Source organism: Peromyscus eremicus, chromosome 16_21 (genome assembly GCF_949786415.1).
Source record: "Peromyscus eremicus chromosome 16_21, PerEre_H2_v1, whole genome shotgun sequence".
NCBI lineage: Eukaryota > Metazoa > Chordata > Mammalia > Rodentia > Cricetidae > Peromyscus > Peromyscus eremicus.
The window spans coordinates 59936163-59957200 of NC_081432.1; the positions used below are offsets into that span (position 1 = coordinate 59936163).

Below are 21038 nucleotides of genomic sequence, written 5' to 3' on the forward strand. Positions count from 1 at the left end.
AGACGGTTTCTCTGTGTAGCCCTGGCTGTCCTGGAACTCGCTTTGTAGACCAGGCTGGCCTCGAACTCACAGAGATCCACCTGAGTGCTGGGATTAAAGGCATGTGCTGCCACCATCTGGTGAGTTGTTTTTCTTTTTCTTTTTTCTTTTTTTTAATTCTTTTTATTTTTTAATTTAAGAATTTATTTAGTTTATGTGAATGAGTGTTTTGTTTGCATGTGTGTCTGTGCACTATATACGTGCCTGGTGTTTTAGAGTCCAGAAGAGGGCTTCAGATCTCCTGAGACTGCAGAGTTACAGGGAGTTGTGAGCCACTGTGTAGGTGCAGGAGATATAGAGGACCCAGATTTTCTAAAAGAGCAGCAGTGTGTGTGCTTAACCACTGAGCTACCTCTCCAGCTCTAAGATTTAGTTTTAATAATATATATATATATATATATATATATATATATATTTGTATCTGTATATGGACTCGTGCACATGTGAGTGCAGGTACCCAAGGAGTCCAGAAGAGGATGTGGGATTGCCCTGGAACTAGAGTTACAGGCAGTTGTGAGCCGCCTGATGTGGGTATTGGGAACTGAACTCAGATCCTCTACAAGATCAATACTGCTCTTAGCTGCTGAGCATTTCTAACCCCAAGATACTGAATTCTATATGACCTTACTTTTCCTAATGTAAAATAGAGAAAATGTAAAGCTTAAATAACATGAAATGTGTAATACAACTAATATAGTGAGTCATAACCACATTTCATTCCTTCATGTTTACCCCTGGGTTCAGAGAGAAACTCTTGTTTTGAAAAAAAAAAAAAAAAAAAAAAAAAAAAAGTATTCTGGAGCCGAATGGAAGAGTCTGTGGCCCAGGAACACAAATACCATGTTTCACTATGGCTATAATTACATGAAGTTTTTGTTATTGTTTTTCTCTTTGATTTGCTTGTTGTTACTTTTGTTTGTTTGTTGTTATTGTTGTTTTGAAACAGGGTCTCTAGTCCTGGCTGTCCTGGAACTCACCCTGTAGACCAGGCAGGCCTTGAACTCTCAGAGATCCACCTGCCTTTGTCTCCTGAGTGCTGGGACTAAAGATGTGCGCCACCACCGCCCAGCTAAGTTATGTGAGATTTTTGTTAGTTACAGAACAAAATGAGTTATAAAAATATTTACAGAATACATTGGTAGGGAGGCACAAGTAAGACAGGTGCAGCAAAGGAGGAAAAGTGCTCTAGGTTCATGTGGTGGTCAGTGCTGTTCTTAGCTTTTGAATTGATAGAAGCTGTGGTCTGCTAAGAATACGTTGTATGATTTTGGGAATCACAAGGATGTTAGATCAGACGGTCTACAGGTGTGGGCTATGGATGATTTTAAAGGGAGTAAAAATAGCTCAAAATAGTTTGGCTCTGGTCTTCAACATTTTAGTGCTCCATAATCTTGAAGTTCAGTCATATCACCATATAGAATCTTTGAATACAGGTGCAACTCTCCTCACACGCACCCTCCTGACCTCTTTTGGGAACTTCAGATGATAACCATTTTCTACTCTCTAGGTTATTGAAGAGCGGGAAAAATTGAAGACTGACCAGGAAGCCAGGCAGAAGAAACTGTTTTCTCTCAGGACTGAGCTGGAGCGGCTTCATAAACAACAAGGTATCAGCCAACTCCTTGTCTGCCTGCCTTGTCGTGTAGGTAGTAACTGAGGAGGAACCCAGTGCAGAGGTGCTAGTGCTCAGATGGCGTCAGCAAGAACAGTTGGGCAGGAACCTGGAGAAAAGTGGTAGTAACCATGCCAAGAGTCCTCAGGTAGTCCGCATTTCTCCAGTTATTAACAGTTCTGGTCTCGTTCTCTCTCTCTTCCTACCCCCTCTCTCTTCCTGCTTTTGTATTTGAGTGTCAATTTGTGTTGTTCTTATTTTTCAAGACAGGGTTTCTCAGTGTAGTTCTGGCTGTCCTGGAACTCACTTTGTAGGCCAGGCTGGCCTCGAACTCAGATCCACCTGCCTCTGCCTCCTGAGTGCTGGGGTTAAAGGCGGGCACCACCATCCTTGGCACTGAGTGTGTCATTTTTCCTGAACTCTTTCAGAGTGAATTGTAGATAGGATACCTTTGAGAACTTCAGTATGTATTTCCTAACAAGAATTCAAGTGCACAATACACTAATCAGCATTAGAGAATTAGGGTAGGGTGATGGCTTAGGGGTAAAGGACTTGCCGTGCCAGCATGAGGCCCTGAGTTTAGATTCTCAGAACCCACAGAAGTTAGATATAGTAGCATGCATCTACAATCCCAGCATTTCTGTGGCAAGATGGGAGGTAAACAGTGTCTCCCCAGAAGCCTGGTGTCTGCAGCAGCAGCAGAAATCCTGTCCGGAGAGATGGAAGGTGAGGACAGATACCCAAAGTTGCCCTTTGACCTCCAGTAGGATGTGTATGCCTGTACTCATACATGTGAACATGTGCACACACAGAGAGTCACACACACACACACACACACACACACACACATGCATGCAAAAGATTTTTAAAATTAGGAAATGAATTATATTATCTAGTCTACCAATCTCACATATTTTACCAGTTGTTTTATAATTGTCCTTTATAGAAGAAATAAATTATCACATTCAGTTGTCAGTCTTTTAGCCTTTTGCCTTTTAGTAATAGTTCCTGAGCCTTTCCATTCATAATTTGATATTTTAAAAAAAGGTCATGTATTTTATAGAATATGTCTTCATTTTAGTTTATCTGATTTTTTTTATAATTAAGTTTAGCTTATACGTTTTGGCAAGACTATGATGAAAGCAATGTCAAGTTCACATTGGGAATGTCTTTCGGGGAATCTTTGAGTTGATAGTAAAAATCACTCTTGAAGCTTCTTCCCTCCAGGTTTGTTTTGTTTTGTTTTTTTTTTTTTGGTTTTTCGAGACAGGGTTTCTCTGTGTAGCTTTACGCCTTTCCTGAAACTCACTTGGTAGTCCAGGCTGGCCTCGAACTCACAGAGATCCGCCTGGCTCTGCCTCCTGAGTGCTGGGATTAAAGGCGTGCGCCACCACCGCCCGGCCCTTCCCTCCAGTTTTAATTAATGTTTCTGAGAAACATTTTTTGTTTTGATGTTTTTTTTTGTTTTGTTTTTGTTTTTGTTTTTTAATTTTTAATGTTTTGATGTTTTGCTAAATCATGTTTTGATTTGTTTCGCTAAAACATGTTTTGATGGTTGCTAGATAATGATTTTTCTAATTTTATTATTCCTACTATGTAGTGTGGTTTCTGTTTTAAGGAGGAACTTCTAACCCTACTCCAATTTGTTTAGTCACTGTATGAGTGTGTGTTGTATATTCGTTAGTGATAGTAGGTTACCATCTGTCGTCATTATTTATTTCATGCTCAAATTTTTCCAAGTTTAGCTAGGGGGAGCCACTTTGAGTTGATTATAGTTTCCTTTTGGTATCTTCTCATCACTTTAAGAGCTTTCTTTTTAGCCCAAAATGTTCTGTGATGTTCTATTTTTTATTCTATTTCCCCCTCCTCCTCTTATTTTGTTTTTGTTTTGTTTGTATTTTTTGTAGCTCACACTAGCCTCACATTCACTGTGTGGCTCAGGAGGACCTTGAACTCCTGATCCTCCTGTCTCTACCTTCAAATTGGTGGGATTCCAGATATGCACGGCTATGCCTTCCATTTCTTCATTTGTGCTTTTAAAAATTCATGTGCATGAGGGAAAAAAAAATAACAATGCTTCTAAATACTGCAGCTGGATAATAGTATGAAAGAGAAGAGAACAGAAAAAGATAATTGTTTCTGTCTGAATTTGTAATGTTTAAAATGAAAAACTTAGTTATTTTGTCCTGTAAGGATTGACCCATGAAGGAAGACCTGCAATTTGGAACAAGAGATGACATTAGGCATAAACCAGTGTAGAAATTGGCAAAGTGTTCTTAAATCAGATAAAGTCACATAATCTTTTCAGGAGACACATACATACAAACCTGCATACATCACTCGGAGAGTTTATGGAGCTCCTGAAGTCCTGTCTGTAGACCCTTCACTCATTATCCATTAACAAAAGAGAATATGATCACTTGTCCTTCAACCCCATATGGGAACAGAATCTTACTTGCTTTGTTTTTTGGTGGAAAATGATTTTGTAGTCATATAGCTCTGTAGGCTGCTACTTACAAATTTAAAAAATGAATTCTCTTAGTTTATCTCCCTTGGATTTCTTTTGGTAAACATTTGACCATTCAGGGGAGATGTTACGCAAGAAACGAAGGGAGAAGGATGGTCACAAAGACCCACTTCTGATGGAGGTGAGTCGACTTCAGGATAGCATTATGAAGGACATTGCAGAGCTACATAAAGAGTCAGAAGAAGCAGAAAAGAAGCAATCTGAACTGGACAAAGTGGCACAGATCTTGGGAATTGACATCTTTGATAAACCCCTGAAATCTTCAAATGACAGTAAAGAGTCTACAGAGAAGCCTGAAAAAGGAGAAAAATCTAAGAGCCCAGAGAAGGAGTTGTCACCCTTAAACTCTTCTTCTACCAACAAGGTAATGATACTACTTTTCTGTTGTTTTCCCCCAGGAACTGCTGCAGAGGCTTACAAATATGTTTTTGTTTGTTTTGTTTTGTTTTTGAGACAGGGTTTCTCTGTGTAGTTTTGGTGCCTGTCCTGGAACTCACTCTGTAGACCAGGCTGGCCTCGAATTCACAGAGATCTGCCTGACTCTGCCTCCCGAGTGCTGGGATTAAAAGTGTGTGTCACCACCGCCTGGCACAAACAGGTTTTTCAAACAAGTTCTTCCTATGTAGCCTTGGCTGACCTGAAGCTCACTATGTAGACCATGCTAGCCCTGAACTGACAGACATCCCCTTTAACTCTAGAGTGCTGGGATTAAAGACATGTACCACCACACTCAGTGCTACCACATTCTCAACCTTCTGGTCACACAAAGCTTGTGATTGTTATACTCCCTTACCTGCTTCATGGCCTCATCATGTTGTTCTTCTTTCTTGTTCACTATAATTCATCTAACCAAGATTCTCATTTCATAAGTGCCTTTTTCCAGCCTAGTGATGAATTCATGTAAATAAAAGTATTTGTTATTGATAGCCATTGGGGAGTTATATTTTAAAAGAGAATTCTGGCTGGGTAGCTTGTTCAGCAGGTAGAAGCACTTAACTATACAAGCTGGATAACTTGAGTAATTCTCAGAACTGTAAAAAGTGGGATTCAGTGTCATTTTGTTTTATAATTCCAGCACTTCTAAGATGAGATGGCCAGTAGAAACAGAAGAATGAGCCAGAAGCTCAAGGGTTACTGTCTTAGGGTTTCTGTTGCTGTGAAGAGACACCATTGACCAACACTTACAAAGGAAAACATTTAATTGAGGTGGCGGCTTACAGGTTCAGAGGTTTAGTCCATTATCATCATGATGGGAAACATGGTGGCACACAGGCAGACATGGTGCTGGAGAGGTAGCTGAGAGTTCTACATCCAATCGACAGGCAGCTGGAAGTGAATGTCACACTAGATCTAACTTGAGCTTCTGAGACCTCAAAGTCCACCCCCCAGTGACACACCTCCTCCAACAAAGCCATACCTACTGCAACAAGACCACACCTCCTAATAGTGCCACTCCGTGTGGTCCTGTGGGGGACACTTTTAGTCAAACCACCACATTCTGCTCCCTGGCCCTCATAGACTTGTAGCCATATCATAATGCAAAATGTATTTAGTCCAACTTCAAAGGTCCCCATAGTCTATAACAGTCTCAAACTTGTTTAAAAATTCTGAGATTCATGCAGTCTCTTAACTGTAATCCCCTGTAAAATCAAAATGAAAAAGCAGACCACATACTTTCAACATATAATGGCACAGAATATACATTACCATTCCAGAAGGGAGCATAGTGAAGAAATACTGGGCCAAAGCAAGACCAAAAGCCAGCTGGGCAAACTCTGCAGCTCCATGTATGATGTCAAAGCTCTCTTCAGATCTCCAGCTCCTTTCAGCTTTGTTGACTGCAACACACTTCTCTCTCTTGGGCTGGTTCCACTCCCTGTTAGCAGCTCTTCTCGGCAGGTATCCCACAGATCTGGCATCTCTAACATCTTGGGGTCTTCAAGGCAATCCAGGTTTCACCTTCACAGTTTCACACAATGGCCTCTTTAAGCCTCCATGCAAGGACACCCCTGATATATGCCTGGCCTCAGCAGTTTTCCTTAGTTGCGGAGGAAATTTCATAGCCCCTTTTCTTCTTTCCTTTACTCTAAAGCCAGAACCATGTGGCCAAAGCTTCCAAGTTCTGCTGTTTGCTGGGACTGGAACAAGATCCACTTGTTCAATTACATCTTTACCAGCTTTCTATTTTTGATGGTTTCCTTTACTGGCTGTCCTGGAACTTGCTCTGTAGACCAGGCTGGCCTCAAACTCAGAGGTCCACCTGCCTCTGCCTCTGCCTCTGGAGTGCTCCCACCATATCCAGCCCTAAACTTTTCTTTAATTCCTTTTTCTAAGTTGGAAGCTTAGCTGGATGGGATCTTGCCTTGAGGTCACTGCTCCCTTTATTCAATGTAACATCAGGCTTTTCTTTAATCTGTTTTTATCTCCTTGAACACAGGATTTAGTTCCGTTCCACTTCCTGGTGCCCCTTTCTCCTCAAACTGTACATTTTGTATTTTTCTTCACTCAGCTTGCTTCGTTTCATTATAGATCTTCATAAGAGTGACTAATAACCACATGACAGAGTCAATACTAGGCTGTTTTGAAATTTCCTCTACCATTAATCCAAAACTGGTTAATTTAGTCTCAAGCAGACTTTTCAGACAAGGGCAAAAAAAAAAAGCAGCTACATTCTTGGCCATAAAATCTTAAGAACAATCTTTAGGCCACATATTAATATTCTCCTATGATTAATTGTTCTCTGAAACCTTTTGAGCCAGGCCCCCACAGTTCAAATCAACCTCAGTACCACTGTCTTCCATACTCCTCTTAGTATGGCCCATTAACCCTCGCTTAGAGCATTACACTGCTTTCCTAACCCAAAGTGCACATTTCTCCAAACAAAAAACATGGTCTGGCCTATCATAGCAATACCCCAGTCCCTAGTACCAACTTCGTTCTTAGGGTTTTATTGCTGTGAAGAGATACCATGACCACAGCAACTCTTATAAAGGAAAACATTTAGTTGAGGCTGGCTTACAGTTGTGGAGGTTTAGTCCATTATAGTCATGGCGGGAAGCTTGGTGGCACACAGGCAGACATGGTGCTGGAGAGGTAGCTGAGAGTTCTACAACCAGATCAGAATGTCACACTAGACCTGGCTTGAGCTTCTGAGACCTCATAGTCCACCCCCTAGTGACACACTTCTTCCAATAAGACCACACCTCTTAATAGTGCCACTCCCTATGGGCCTGTAGAGGCCATTTTTATTCAAATCACCACAGCCATCTAGCTTAGAATATACATCATAGCAGCAGAAACAAAAGGTTTCTTTCCTCGGGGCTGGAAAGATGACTGAGAGGTTAAGAGCACTGGCTACTCTTCCAGAGGACCCAGGTTCAATTCAATAGTGAGATCTGATGCCCATTCTGGCATGCAGGAATACATGCAGGCAGAACACTGTATACATAATAAAAAAATAATAATAAATTTTCCTTATATCTTTTCTCAATAAAGTAGAAGGCAAGAACTGATTCCACATTTTGTTCTCTGATCTCCAAACACATGCCTTGGCATACATGAACCTACATGTGTGTACACACACACACACACACACACACACACACACACACACTGAATGGAGTTGTTAAAGTTAACTTGTGTTGGTGACTTTTAGGCAGTTTAGGAATATTTGATGTGATCCCTTTAGGTCAGTCCGTGGACATTACTGTCTGCTTTATGTGTGTGCAGCATTGGCTTTCCATATGTACCAGGACACACAAGAACAGTGATTTGACCTGTGATTTATTTTCTTCATATTCTTTTTTTTTTTACAATATAATTTAATTCTACATATCAACCACAGATTCCCTTGTTCTCCCCCCTCCCGCCCCCCTCCCCTTCCCTCCAGCCCACCCCCCATTCTCATCTCCAGGGCAAAGATTCCCCCGAGGATTGAGATCAACCTGGTAGACTCAGTCCAGGCAGGTCCAGTCCCTTCCTCCCAGACTTGAGCTTTTGACCTGTTAGCTGCCTTTCACATTTCCTTTTCTCTCTCTAGTTATTTTGATTTTAAGTTAGCATATTTGTTTCTGTAGGTAACTGTTGTTCTCTAGTTCCCGTCAACAGCAGCAGTCAGATCATTCTACAGTCTTGGCTAGTCTAATATATATACACACACACACATACACACATACACACACACATATGGATGAACATACATATATAATTACATTTTATTTAGATGTATGTGTGATAGCACATGTGAGGAGGTAAGAAGACAACTTTGAGGAGTTACTTCTCTCCTTCCATTTTGTTTTTGAGGCAGGGTCTCTCTTTTTTTTTTTGGTTTTTCGAGACAGGGTTTCTCTGTGTAGCTTTGCGCCTTTCCTGGAGCTCACTTGGTAGCCCAGGCTGGCCTCGAACTCACAGAGATTCGCCTGGCTCTGCCTCCCAAGTGCTGGGATTAAAGGCGTGCGCCACCATCGCCCGGCAAGGCAGGGTCTCTCTTAATGTCTCTGCTGAGCTTCAAATTACAGGCTGTCTGGCCCATGAGCTTCCAGACGTTTCTCCTGTTTCTTCCTTCCACCTCCCTAGGAGGGCTAGAATTACAAATGTATGACACCAAATGTAGTGGTCTATATGAATTCTGGAAATCAAACTCGGATCATCAGGCTTTTACCTGCTGAGCCATCTCACTTATCCCATATGATCTTGATATTGTTCTAGAGAAACTTTAGGATATATAAGTATATGTGGTTTTTTTTAAGATTCTATATTTTTATGTGTATGAATAATATGCCTGCATGTATGTATGTGTACCTCATGCATGCAGTGCCCTCAGAGGCCAGCAGAGGGTGTCTGAGCCCCTGGAACTGGAGTTACAGGCAGTTAGTTGTGAGCCATTATGTGGGTACTTGGAACTGATTCCTGGTCCTCTACAAGAGCATCCAGTGCTCTTAAAAGCCATCTCTCCAGCCCCAGTAGTTTTGTTCTTGATATGAAAGAACTGTATTGTCTAAATCATTTTCTTGAGCTTTGAATGCATGTTCTATTAAGATTCTCCCCATCTTATATAGCTTTTTATTTTAGGCATTAGACATATGGTCATTCATAATTCCTATGGTCATATTTCCTATAATTATAACCACCTGTTTTAAGAGTAGATAAATCTATTAGTCTGCCTTGAATTATTTGTAAGTGTAAGTTTTTCTCTCTAGGAATCAAAAGTAAATGAAAAGTCCTATATTAAGAGCCCTAATTCTACTGAAAGCCTCCAGCCAGCCTCTAAGCAGTCTGAGCAGCCTGTTGCTGGTTATGAGTATTACGACGCTGGCAATCACTGGTGCAAAGACTGCAACACCATATGTGGGACCATGTTTGACTTCTTCACGCATATGCACAATAAGAAGCACGCACAGGTAGGTGTCCTGACCACTGTTGTTTCCGCTATCCCCTCACTCCTCTCCAACTGCTATGCATCCATCTGCATTACAAAGCTGGAAAATGAAACATTCTCAAATGGACAGGAGCCCCAATCTGAAGAGCCAAGAGATAAGAACAAAGGAGATACTCTCCCCAGGGCTCAGTTCAGGGGACCTACTAGAACTAAACACCGTCCAAGTGTAAGTGAGGCTTCTGTCTCTTTTGATTCCTTGAGTACCTGAATTTTTATTTGTCTGTTTCTAGTACTTGAGCTAACGCGTTTTTACCTTTTCCACAGGTGATTCTGTTTAAACAGTTGGCAGAGTTGGTGGGTGGGGGTGGGTAGCTAAGGACTACTGGTTCCCTGGTCTGATACTTAGGGGAAGAAAAAGAGAGAAAAATGGGTCATTGAGATTTTAGTGCTGTTGTGTGAGCGCCTCTGCCTCTTGCAAATAGACACTGGATCCCTACAACAGACCTTGGGCTTCAAAGACCCAGAGTGAGGCTAAGCAAGACACTGGAAAGCGAACTGACAAGATAACTGTTCCTGCAAAAGGTAGGTTTCCTCCCTCCCTGCCCTTTCAACTAAAATCTGTAAGATTTTGAAGTGTTTTTATTAAGAAGTTTGAGAAGTCAGATGCCTTTGAAATTTTGCTTCTTGCCTTTATAAGTAGTCATTGTGCTTACTGCATCTGTTTAGAGATGATCCCTGAGGGAGTTAACTATTTGAGAACATGGTTCTTAAAGCTCCCCAAAATGCTCAGTGCATGTTAGAGTTTAAGGAGTGGACCTGGCTAGGGGTGTACCCAAGAGGTAGAAAGACTAGCTTTAGAGTTCAGACTTTAGGCTAGAAAGAGTATGTCCTTAGGAGTCATCTAAATGCCACTTCTGACGCCAGAGTGGGTACAGTTATCTTACTGCAAAAGAGGGATGGCATTTGCCTTTGGTTGCTGTCATTCTTGATGAAAAAGGCTTGCTTCCTCTTTCCTATTTCTTTCAGGCTCTGAGTTTCTGATTCCTATCACTGGATTTTACTGCCAACTTTGTGAGGAATTTTTGGGGGATCCAATTTCTGGAGAGCAACATGTGAAGGGTCACCAGCACAATGAGAAATACAAGGTTGGTCTGTGTAGTCCTTGTGGGGCTCCCCACTTTTCTGTTTAATTCCATTGACTTGGTCAGATACCAGCGTTAGAACGTGGCTGACATTTCACATCCCATCTAACCACTAGGAAGTTCTTGGTCCTAGTGAGAGATGCTAAGTTAATCAAATTATCTGTAGTTCTTGAAAAGATTTTCCAATGATTTATTCTTAAATGAGTTCGAGTAGTGGCAAGAGCCAAGACTTTCTCTCTTATAGCAACTTGATAGTTTATTGAGCCTCTTCATCTTTTCTCTTTCCAGAATTATGTGGAAGAAAACCCATTGTATGAAGAACGAAGAAATCTGGACCGCCAAGCTGGCTTGGCTGTGGTCCTAGAGACAGAGCGGCGGCGGCAGAGTGAGCTGAAGCGCAAACTTAGTGAGAAGCCAAAGGAGGAGAAGGTAGAGAAAAAGGCAAAGGTTGTCAGAGAACCGAAGGAAGAGGACAAGGCCTGCACAGACTTAGAGGACCAGCAGTCTGAGGGTGGGAACTCCCCTGAAAAGGGTGAAGTTAGAAGGAACGCTAGCCTCAAACTCCCAGGAAGAGAAGAGGTAAAGAAGGAGTCATCAGTAGCCTCTTCTTTTGGAAAGTTCAGTTGGAAGAAGCCAGAGAAAGAAGAGGAAAAAAGTTCAGCAGTGGCCCCAAGTGCCCCTAAGGAAGACACTATGGAAAACAGTAAGGACAAAGACGATGGAAAAGCTGAAACCGGAAAGGCAAAACCCATCAAAATCAAGCTTTCTGGGAAAACTGTTGTTGCACATACCAGCCCCTGGACACCTGTTGTTACAACTTCAACACAGACTAAGATCCGACCCAACCTGCCTATCCCATCCACGGTACTCCGCAAATCAGGGTCAGCCACAGTGAGCAAGCCTGCCCCTCTTAACACCTTTCTGTCCATCAAGTCCTCTGGGACGTCTGCCAGACCTCTGCCAGTGGTTAAAGAGTCTTCATCTGATCTACTCTTGCCTCCAGATATCATCTCCAAAGCTTTTGGAGGGGAAGAGGTGATTCTAAAAGGATCTCCAGAGGAAAAAGTGGAACTGGCTGAAAAGAATGAGCCATCCCAAGTACCTGAGCAAATGTTGGCTTTGCCACCACCGCCTCCACCACCTCCACCTCCACCTCCACCTCCACCACCCCTGGTTATACCTCCTCCGTCTGCCCCATCTCCTACTCAAGCAAATGTCTTAGCTCCAGTGAAATCCGATTCAGTTATATCGCAGACTCTCAGTAGTGGCTTCCAAGGTCCTAAGATTTTGAACCCAGCTTTGCCTGTAGCCTTCACGGCCTCAGAACAGCCAGTTGCTATTCCTTCTGATGAGACAGCTCCTGGGGTGAGTGAGAGTGACCGCGACCAGACCCTAATCTCTATGTTAGTGCGGCCTCCACCACCCCTCTCAAGTGTATTCAGTGAGCAGGCCAAAAAATTAGAAAAGCGAAACTTGTGCTTAGCGACAGCCAATGCTAAGGACCTGTATGATATATTCTACAGCCGTGGTGGGAAGGGAGCCCATGAGACTAAGCTGAGTAGTAGTCCATTGGCCAACGGGGAAAGTAGCAGCCTCTCCAGAACTGAAAGTTCAGGTATCTCTTCCACTTCTACTTTGAACAGTAGTGAATCCCCAGAGGACCTGCCTCAAGATAGTGGTTTGGTCACTGCTCCTGTAATTAGCCAACTTGAAGATCCCATTTCAGAAGGTCTGGTGTCTGTAGAGAAATGGTCAGTTGTAGAGCATATAGATCCCCAAAGTAGAGACGGCAGCTATAGCTTCCTACAGCCTCTGACAAGGTTGTACCAAAATAGGCCTTATGAAATGGTTACCCCAAAGACAGAGACTTCAGCCATGTGGACTTCTGCTTCCTTTCAGAGTAACACTGATAAGGATAGCCCTCCAGAGGGGAAAATCAAATTTGACCTGGGAGAGCCAGGGACATCTGGTACAGACTCAGCTTCTCGTCTATCAGACACACACTGTCATACCAAGGGGTCTCAGAAGTTGGTAGAAACTAACTTTGTAGATAGCCAAAACAAGAACCAAGAGTTGAACCAGTCTGAGAACTGTAGAGAAAGAGAAGTGAAGAGAAATACTGAACTAAAAGGAAAGGGAGCAGTTGAAGAAGGAGCAGGAGCCAACATTGGACTCCACAGCATGGAAGATTCCAGTTCGAACCATGGCAACAGAAACACATGGGAAGGAGAAATAAGACAACCCAAATTATCAACAACTGACCAAGAGGTGGGGCGGTCTAGGAAGTTGATGACAGGCCATGAAGACCCAAGACAAGCAGTAATTGAATTGAGTCAGTCTCTCTCTTCTAAAAGGGCAGAAGTAGATTCATTTCCATCGTTGCTCCAGAGTCCAAAAAGTGTGCCTGAATTACTTCTGCTGTCCCCACCTAGATCAGATATGTGTTTAAAGAAACCAGAGGCTTGGGAGAGCCCAAAGAAACTAGGAAGGAGCCCAGAGAAGCTAGGGGTGGAAGCTGTGGAGCTACAAGACCCCTGTCCAGAACTAACAGTGACAGTAGAAAGCAAAGCCCTGGAAAACTTGGACGTTCCACACTTAAAGGTAGAGAGGCTTGCTGCCCTGAAGAACCTGGGGGATGTGTGTGCTGATTTCTGCAATGCTCAGGTAGAACGAGCACATAGATCACCAACTGCCCCGTCCCAGAAAATGTGTGAAGAAAATTCTGTACCATCTGTAGTGTGTAATCCTTCCAGCCCCACTGACTTTGAACCAATACCGTCTTTTTCTGGGTTTCCGTTAGAATCTCCCAAAACTTTGGTGCTTAATTTTGAAACAGAGGGTGAACATAGTTCATCTAATCCCAGAAATGGGAGAATCACCTCCAACTGTCTCGAAACAGGACACCCTGTAGAAAACATTGACCATGACTTAGGAGGTGAGAGAACACATCAGGCCCTTGACTTATTGGCTGGAGGAATGTTGTCTGAGGAAGTAAAAGAAACTTCACAATTACCGAAAGATTTACTTAGAATGGAATCCACAACAGTCAGTCCTTCAGGCCTTGGACCATCTCCTTGCCTTCCAGACCTTGTTGATTTTGTCACACGGACGGCTGGAGTTCCAAAAGAGAAAATGTGCTCTCCGCTCTCTGAGCCAGATGACTTTCTTACGTGTAATTCCTTGGAGATGGGCTCACCACCGCTGGGAGTTCTGAATGTACCTGGTTCAGAGGCAGTTCCTCAAGTAAGTGCAGACATTGGCAGTGCTGTGAACTTGGTGAGAACTCCACCCTCGGCGTCCCCCTCGAGGGATCAGGTAGTCAGAGGCAATCTAGGCCCTCAGGAAGTGCCTGAACAAGAAGCTGCAGTTGATGTCATCCCAGACCACATAAGAGCAAGTGTTCAGGACTACAACAGCCAGGACTACCTGAATGGATGAGTCATACTGGGTTGTAGAAATTGGACCCCAGCTGATCCAGGACTAGTTGGCAATCTGGAACCTTCACAGTAAATGTTCATGGGAGCTAAGAAAATTTGCCTGTTTCTCCCACTCCTTTCCCTTTCAAATATTAGACAAATCGGTCTTAACTTCTCTATATATCTGTTAAAAATATTTTCTGTTAATTTTTTAAAATTTTTGGCCAAAATCTTTTCTCTTTGTCATTAAAATCCAATGTCTCTCTGGCTCACCTCAAAGTGTGCTTTGATTCGGGCTGTGAGGAGTGTGAGGGGAGGGAGACAGTGACTCAGTTACTGTGGTGTATTCCTGCCCACTTTTCTGGGCAGTTGATGGCTCTCTGGGAGAAACACCAGAAAAGCTAGCTGAAATGGAAAACTTGTGAAGAAAGACTTGTTCCTCCCTTAGGTTTCCATTCATTCGGAAGAGACCGCCTTACCTTGTTAGAAATGCGCAACGTGAGTAGCTCTTGGGCTTGCTGTTTAACTTCTCTTACTGGCATGTTAGCTCCATCCTTCCTTACCTTGTTGCCTTGGCTTCAGATGGTCCTGGTCACTTACAGACTTGTTTGGAAATGGCCTCGGTAAACGAAAGAAAGCTGGCAGGCTCAGGTTTGGAAGACAGCAAACCGACCGGTAAGGCTTATTTGTGGCTCCGTACCAGAGCGTTTGTGTTTCTGAGGTCACTCTTAGTTTTGAAATGGCCTTTGCTCCTTATATTGTGGTCCAGTAACATTTGATGTTAAATTATCAGCCATTGCTGTTGTGAACTCTAGCAGATCTGAAATTGGGATTGGACTAATTCTGTGTTCCACAAGCATAGATGTAACCCCTCTACCTCTCCCTTACCCAAGTTATTACCGCCATGGTGTGATGTTTGGGGTTGTACATTGTGTTTAATAAAAGATTAAAGAATGGATGAAGTTGGCTTGGACAAGTTGAACTGTTTTCAATGTGTTAATGTTTTGGAATAAATGTACTCATCTCATACTTCTTTCTGGGTGTTTGTCTTGACACCGTACACATTTGCGCTTCACAGGAAACTAGACTGGTGAACTGCTGCCCTGCTGTCTACACAGCCTGCAGCTGTCCTTCTCTCAAGCCACTTCCTGCTTGTCAGAGGAGTAGGTTGTAGAGTCTGTACCCTGTGCTGCCTCGGTGTGAAGAAAAGACAGTACTAGTCTAGTACTGGGATCTCCTGTTGGGAAGCTCTTTCTATAAGTGCCCTTGTGTTGGCTCTCCCTGGGTGCTTCTGGAAATGGAGCTCCAGCAGGACATTCAGGTGCTGGAGCGGGATGCACTTGGGAATCAGGGCCCAGGCCTTGGACTTTGTACACTCTGTTCCAGTTTCCTTCTGCCGTTCCTTGGCCAGCAGTTTGTAACCTGGCTTAACGGAGACTTGAGCAGAATCAGCCTTACCAATCTCTTTCTTTAGGATTCCTTCCCTGTTTCCTTATACAGACTCCCTAGATTGCGTTTGGTTTTTCCAGAGCCTAAGTAAATTCCAACTTAACCAGTCATGGCCTCTTGTGAAAAGGCATGGGTGTGAGAGACCTAGATCCTTGAATGTCTCAGCCATTTGCCATGATTTTGGATAAGTTGCTTTACATCATCAGAGTTGGCATGTTGTATTTGTTCCTTTAAAGGTGAGGATTATTACCTCATCTCAGAATTAAATATTTACCTGAGTAACCTTTGATCTACTTTTTCAAAGTCAAGTGTTGGGGGGTGTGTTTGTGTGGTGTGTGAGAAGGCATGCACATGGATGTCAGAAGACAACTTTGTGGAGCTGGTTCCAGGGATTGAACTTAGGTCATCAGGCTTATGTGGAAAGCACTTGACACACAGGTCCTCCAGCTCTTTTTAAACGGAAGTTTGAGTAGAATGAACTCTTGGCCTAGAAACCGTAGAGTGACTTCAGAAAGTGCTCTGTGGAAAAACTGAAATTCCGGTGGGTGTCAGAAGAGATCCGTTTCTTCAGAAGGCGTCTCCTCTCCTACTGGAGGACGTCGTCTACAGAAGTTTGGGGAAAGATAAGTTAAAATGCCAGTTTGTGCTCACTCTCAGGCCTCAGTTCCACTTCTCTTTGGGAAGAGGAATTAATCCTACTTTTCAGAGTAAGAATCTTTCCCTCTAGTTTAGTAGGGCTAGAGAGGCTGGGAAGGGAAGAGGCAGTATGTAAGGGCAGACTGGTTTCAGCTGCTGGAGCTACCTTAAACTGCATAAAGAACTTTGAGCCTTAACTTTAAAAAACTGAAGAATTGCCTTGAGGTCTGTTTCAAAGTAGTCTATAAATCCAGGGTTTCTTGTAGAATATTCCCTTGTAGGAGTTGAAGGAATGCCATTCTTCAGATCTGCCCTAAACCAGCACAGGGAACAGACTGCTTTTAGGCCACTGTAGTTTGCAGGGTGTGCTGCTGGCTCCACCCGTTGGTTAATGACGTCTAGCTTTGGAGCCCAGCCAGAAAAGCCAGGTGAAAGAAAGTAAGTGCAGAAGTCTAGCCCAGGAGCTGGCACTTAGACATTTTACTGTTTGTTATCACAGGACTAAACGTTTGACCTTGGAGGTTAGGAGTGGGCTCAGATCTTTTACATGAGCTGTGCTATAACAGAATTATGGTTAAGTCAGGAACAATTTTTTTTTATTTTTACTTTATGTACATTGGTATTTTGCCTGAATGTATGTCTGTGAGGACATCAGAAGCCCTGGAACTGGAATTACAGACAGGTGTGAACTGCCGTGTGGGTGCTGGCAATTGAACCCGGGTCCTCTGGAAGAGCAGCCAGTGTCTTAACTGCTAAGCCATCTCTCCAGCCCGCCAGGGACAATTCCTCCTGGATGACTTAAGCAGTGAGAAATTAGCAGTAATGTTTAAATGTGGACAAATGCCTATTTTTGCCCTGTTTGTTTACATTACCACCTGAAAGTGCTCTTTGCTTTGTGAATGCTTTTTTCCTGCCTTACATGCCAACTTTCTATTTATAACTGGTCTCACAGAGCATGTAATACTTGAGTGATCTTTCTGCTAACCCTGCTGAGCAATATAGTAAAATACTCATACCTAACCATCCCACTTGGTTTCTAAAAAATGAAAAAGTGAAAAAAGTGTTTGGGTATAAAGCATGGGAAAATACATATCAGATCCACAGCTTCTGGGACTGAAGAAAATGGAGAATGAACACACATAATATAAAAACTGTGTGTGTGGCAGGGGTGGGGTGGTGGGGTATGTAAGTGGAGGAGGCCTCAGAGGAGAGAGCCTGTAGCAGAATTAAGTGGGGTGGTTTCATTTTCATGTACTTCAAAGAATTGTGTCTCCTCACTAAAGCTCACCTAAGTCTTCATTCATTGATAATTTATTTGAAAACAATAGAAATGTGGAGGTAGTTTGGGATTATAAGCACATTTTTCTTTATTTAGAGTTTAAGTGTTTATACATTTGTATTTATCAACACTATAAACAATGACTGTTTAACCCAATGCAGCACAAATACCTATTTGGTCCTTTCACAGAATTTCTTATTTTCTTTTCAAGATTATAATTACAACATTTCTCCCTCCAGCATTTCTACCCTTCTTGCTCTCTTTCAAATTCATAGTCTCTTTTTTTCATTATTGGTTATTACATGCATATATGTGGACATATATATGCCTAAATATATAACCTGTTCAGTCTGTACAATGTTGTTACTTGTATGTATGTTTTCAGGGCTAACAATTTGTATTGGATAATCAATTGTTGTGCTCTTCCTGGAGAAGACTGTTTCTCAGCTTTCCTCAGTGTCCGGAAGCTCTGTGTAGGTTGAGGTCTTGTGGGCGTGTCTTTTGGTGTCATCCTAGGTCAGCTCATGTTTCGCAGTCATGTTGGTGAGACTTCATGGGTGTAGCTTCTGACGTAGCTGGGAGACACAGTCTCCCAGCAGACACTCCGCTGCTCTAGCTCTTACAAGTGCCCTCCGCCCTCTTCTACAGGGTTTCCTGAGCCTTAGGTACAGGAGTGTTTTGTGGCTGGATCCACTGGGACTGGGCAGAGTTTAGTTTGCAGTTATGTTTATTTAATTTCATTTTGGTTTTGTGGGGGTTTTGTTTAAGACAGCTCCTCATGCTAGCCCAAACTGGCCTAGAATTACCTGTAGAAAAGGATAGACCTAAATTTGCAACAGTCTTTTTGGCTCAGCCTCCCAAGGGCCAGGATTATAGGCATGTACCAACATGTCTGGCTTGCCTATGTAATTTTAATTATGTATACAGTAATGTTCTCATTAATAGTGCAATTTTGAGAGTTTATAATCTTTTTAAAAAGTCACCAGTATCCAAATACCCTGACCCATATACACTTGGAAGAAAACATCCATAAAAGTGTATGTTTATGTGGAAGCATTTAACATGGTTATAATTTTACCCTCCGTGTCTCTTTGACTAACATGCCCACTAACCACTGTAAGAGAGGTCATTTTTGCTTACCATGCTCTCCCTCATTGTATTCGTAGTGCACAGTTGCCTAGTACGGAGAGCACACTCAATAAAAATGTTGTTGGGAAAAAGCACTGTGGTGATAGCTGTTTTCCTTTACTGTATGGTAATACTTAGCAGTTTGTACGTGGATTCAAAATTCTCAGTTGCTGCCTGTGTTTGCTGAATGCTGAGCATTCTAGAAGCCAACTGTCTTTTTGTCCTTCTGTTCTCAACACACAAAGCTCTGTGGCAGTTAATGTGTAACAAGGATGCAGGTGGTCCCCTCTTCTCGTAACATTCTGGAATAGTGATACCCGGTTAGGAGGGGAGCACTACCCTTACAACTCCTGGAAAAGAAACTGAGATGGGAAAGAGAGAAACTGACTAAGCTAAGAGTTAGCAAGAAAAGGGCTGGAGGCATTTTGAGAACTCTGATTTTCAGTTGGCCTCTTTTTTCCTTCCAGCCAAATAAGCATGTTGATGTCAGCCAGTTAAACTCTAAAATTTCTATGATTTGGCTAAAGGAATAATTCAATGTTTTATGTCCTAACATTTTCTTGACATTTTATCAAAACTAAAACTATTCCATTTCATGGAAACAAACAAAAACCATACAAAATTATCTTGTAGGAGGAAGGAGGAGCATTTTTAATTTTTATTTGTATTGTCTGCTGTGTTTCAACCTTCTGACAATGAAAATGTACTTTATATAAAAATATTCTGTACATATGTATGTATTCACACACACAAGATTATGTTAAAATTGTCTAGAACTAAAAAAATTACAGGTCAGGGTTGTTGTTTTTTCTTTTTCTGTGTAGATCTGTGTGCTGAACATTTTTCAAGGCTGTGTCTTTCCTGTTTACTGCATCCCTGACTTCAGCTTCTGCTGTTGGTTTTATTCCACCAGCACAAATAGGTCCTGATGTTTCCCCTCAAAACTTAGTAAATTACTGCCACTGCCGCCAAGGCAACACACCTTCTTCAAGAGTCTCCAGTCACTTTTATTCTACTCTGTACAAACACTTGGACAGTAAATGTTGTTTAGACATTTGTCTTCACAAAGCTTACTTTTGCAGATCCACAACAGATATCCAAGTTGTTACTATAGACAATAGATTGAAAGGTAATTCATAGCTAGATGTATTAACTTACAGCTTTACAAGCTTGTGTTACTTCCATTCATGAATGATCTGGGTTAATTAATTAATTAATGTTTCTGTTTGGTGAGATGGCTCTGCAGGTAAAGGTGCTGGAGCCTGCTGACCTGAATTCAGTCCCACCAACAGGGTAGAAGAAAAGAACTGACTCTTGTAGGTTGTCCTCTGACTTCCACACACATGTGCCTACACACATACACAAATAAATGTAAACAAAATTAAGGGATTTTGCAGAAAATAAGTATGCTTAAAATCAGTGAATAAGTAGGAAGAAATAAAAACAATTATATAATGAAAGAACAAAGGATAGAGTTCTGAGTATAAGCATGTACTGCTCTTGTAAAAGACTCAAGCTAGGTTCCCAGCACTCACATCAGAAAGCTAGCTCATAACCACCCATGACTCCAGCTTCAGGAGATCTGGCACCCTTTCCAGCCTTTGTGGGTACCTTCACAAATGTGCACACCCCACCACCACCACAAGCACAAAATAATTAAAAATGTTTAAAAGACCTTGTAAAAAATAATGTGGAGAAAGCAAAGACGTAAAAATCAACCATATTGAAGCATTACTGCATCATTTCTTTGATACTTGGTTAAGATTTCATTCAGCTTTCCTGTACCCTCCTACATTAAGTAATTATGATCACATTGTTATTGACCCTCACCCATCTATCTCTTTTTTTTTCCCAGGGGGTGTCTCAGAAGTTTCCAGATTTTCAAAAGGAAGGACTGAAGCAGACATCTCTGCTCCAGGAATGCAGGGATAGAAAACACAGAGATCACGGAACTAATAAGCGTCCTTGTGGCCAGTAGACAGTCACCCTTAGGCCTAACTTACAGAAGGTGGGTATGGCTGTTTACAACTGTATGGAGAAAGCCCTTCATTTTAGCTGCGAGGAACAAGTTGGTGAGTAAATACGTGTATTTGTGTCTTTATATCTAGAGGAAGATCGAGATAAGAATAGATGTAATGGGTGTATGTGTTAGATTTGCCACTGTACACCTAATCTAGCATTGAGTAAATTACTCAACTCCATCTCTAATGTTAAAATTGTGGGAAGTGGTAAGATGTTTCAGTCAATAAAGGTGCTTGCTACCAACCCTGGTGACCTGACTCTAATCCCTGGGACCCACAGTGGAAGGACAGAACCAACTCCTCCAAGCTGTCTTCTGACCTCCACACACATGCATGGCACGTGCACAAATGTAGTTTTGAGAAAACTGGACTGTAAGCTTTCTTGTTTTTTCTGGGCCATGTGTTCCAGTGT

At 42.3% G+C, this 21038-nt stretch overlaps 1 protein-coding gene and 1 long non-coding RNA gene across 4 annotated transcripts in view; one reads left to right on the plus strand and one right to left on the minus strand.

Annotated features, from left to right (window-relative positions):
• The window catches only part of Znf318 (zinc finger protein 318), a 37117-nt gene extending 16247 nt beyond the window's left edge, over window positions 1–20870 (plus strand). For 2 of the 3 annotated variants that reach the window (XM_059282145.1, XM_059282146.1), the window contains 6 exons: window positions 1547–1646; window positions 4238–4542; window positions 9377–9577; window positions 10038–10137; window positions 10582–10700; window positions 10986–15142. In XM_059282145.1, coding sequence (XP_059138128.1) covers window positions 1547–1646; window positions 4238–4542; window positions 9377–9577; window positions 10038–10137; window positions 10582–10700; window positions 10986–14135 — 3975 coding nt within the window. In that variant the 3' untranslated portion in view covers window positions 14136–15142. Of the gene's footprint in view, window positions 1–1546; window positions 1647–4237; window positions 4543–9376; window positions 9578–10037; window positions 10138–10581; window positions 10701–10985; window positions 15143–20460 lie in introns of those variants that run through there. The other variant, XM_059282147.1, reaches the window with a different exon arrangement.
• LOC131926610 (uncharacterized) lies at window positions 15029–18766 on the minus strand. Its single transcript, XR_009383523.1, has 2 exons — window positions 18618–18766; window positions 15029–16165 (listed from the first exon to the last, which is right to left on the minus strand). It is a non-coding gene; the product is annotated as an uncharacterized LOC131926610 (long non-coding RNA).
• Window positions 20871–21038: the final 168 nt, after the last annotated feature.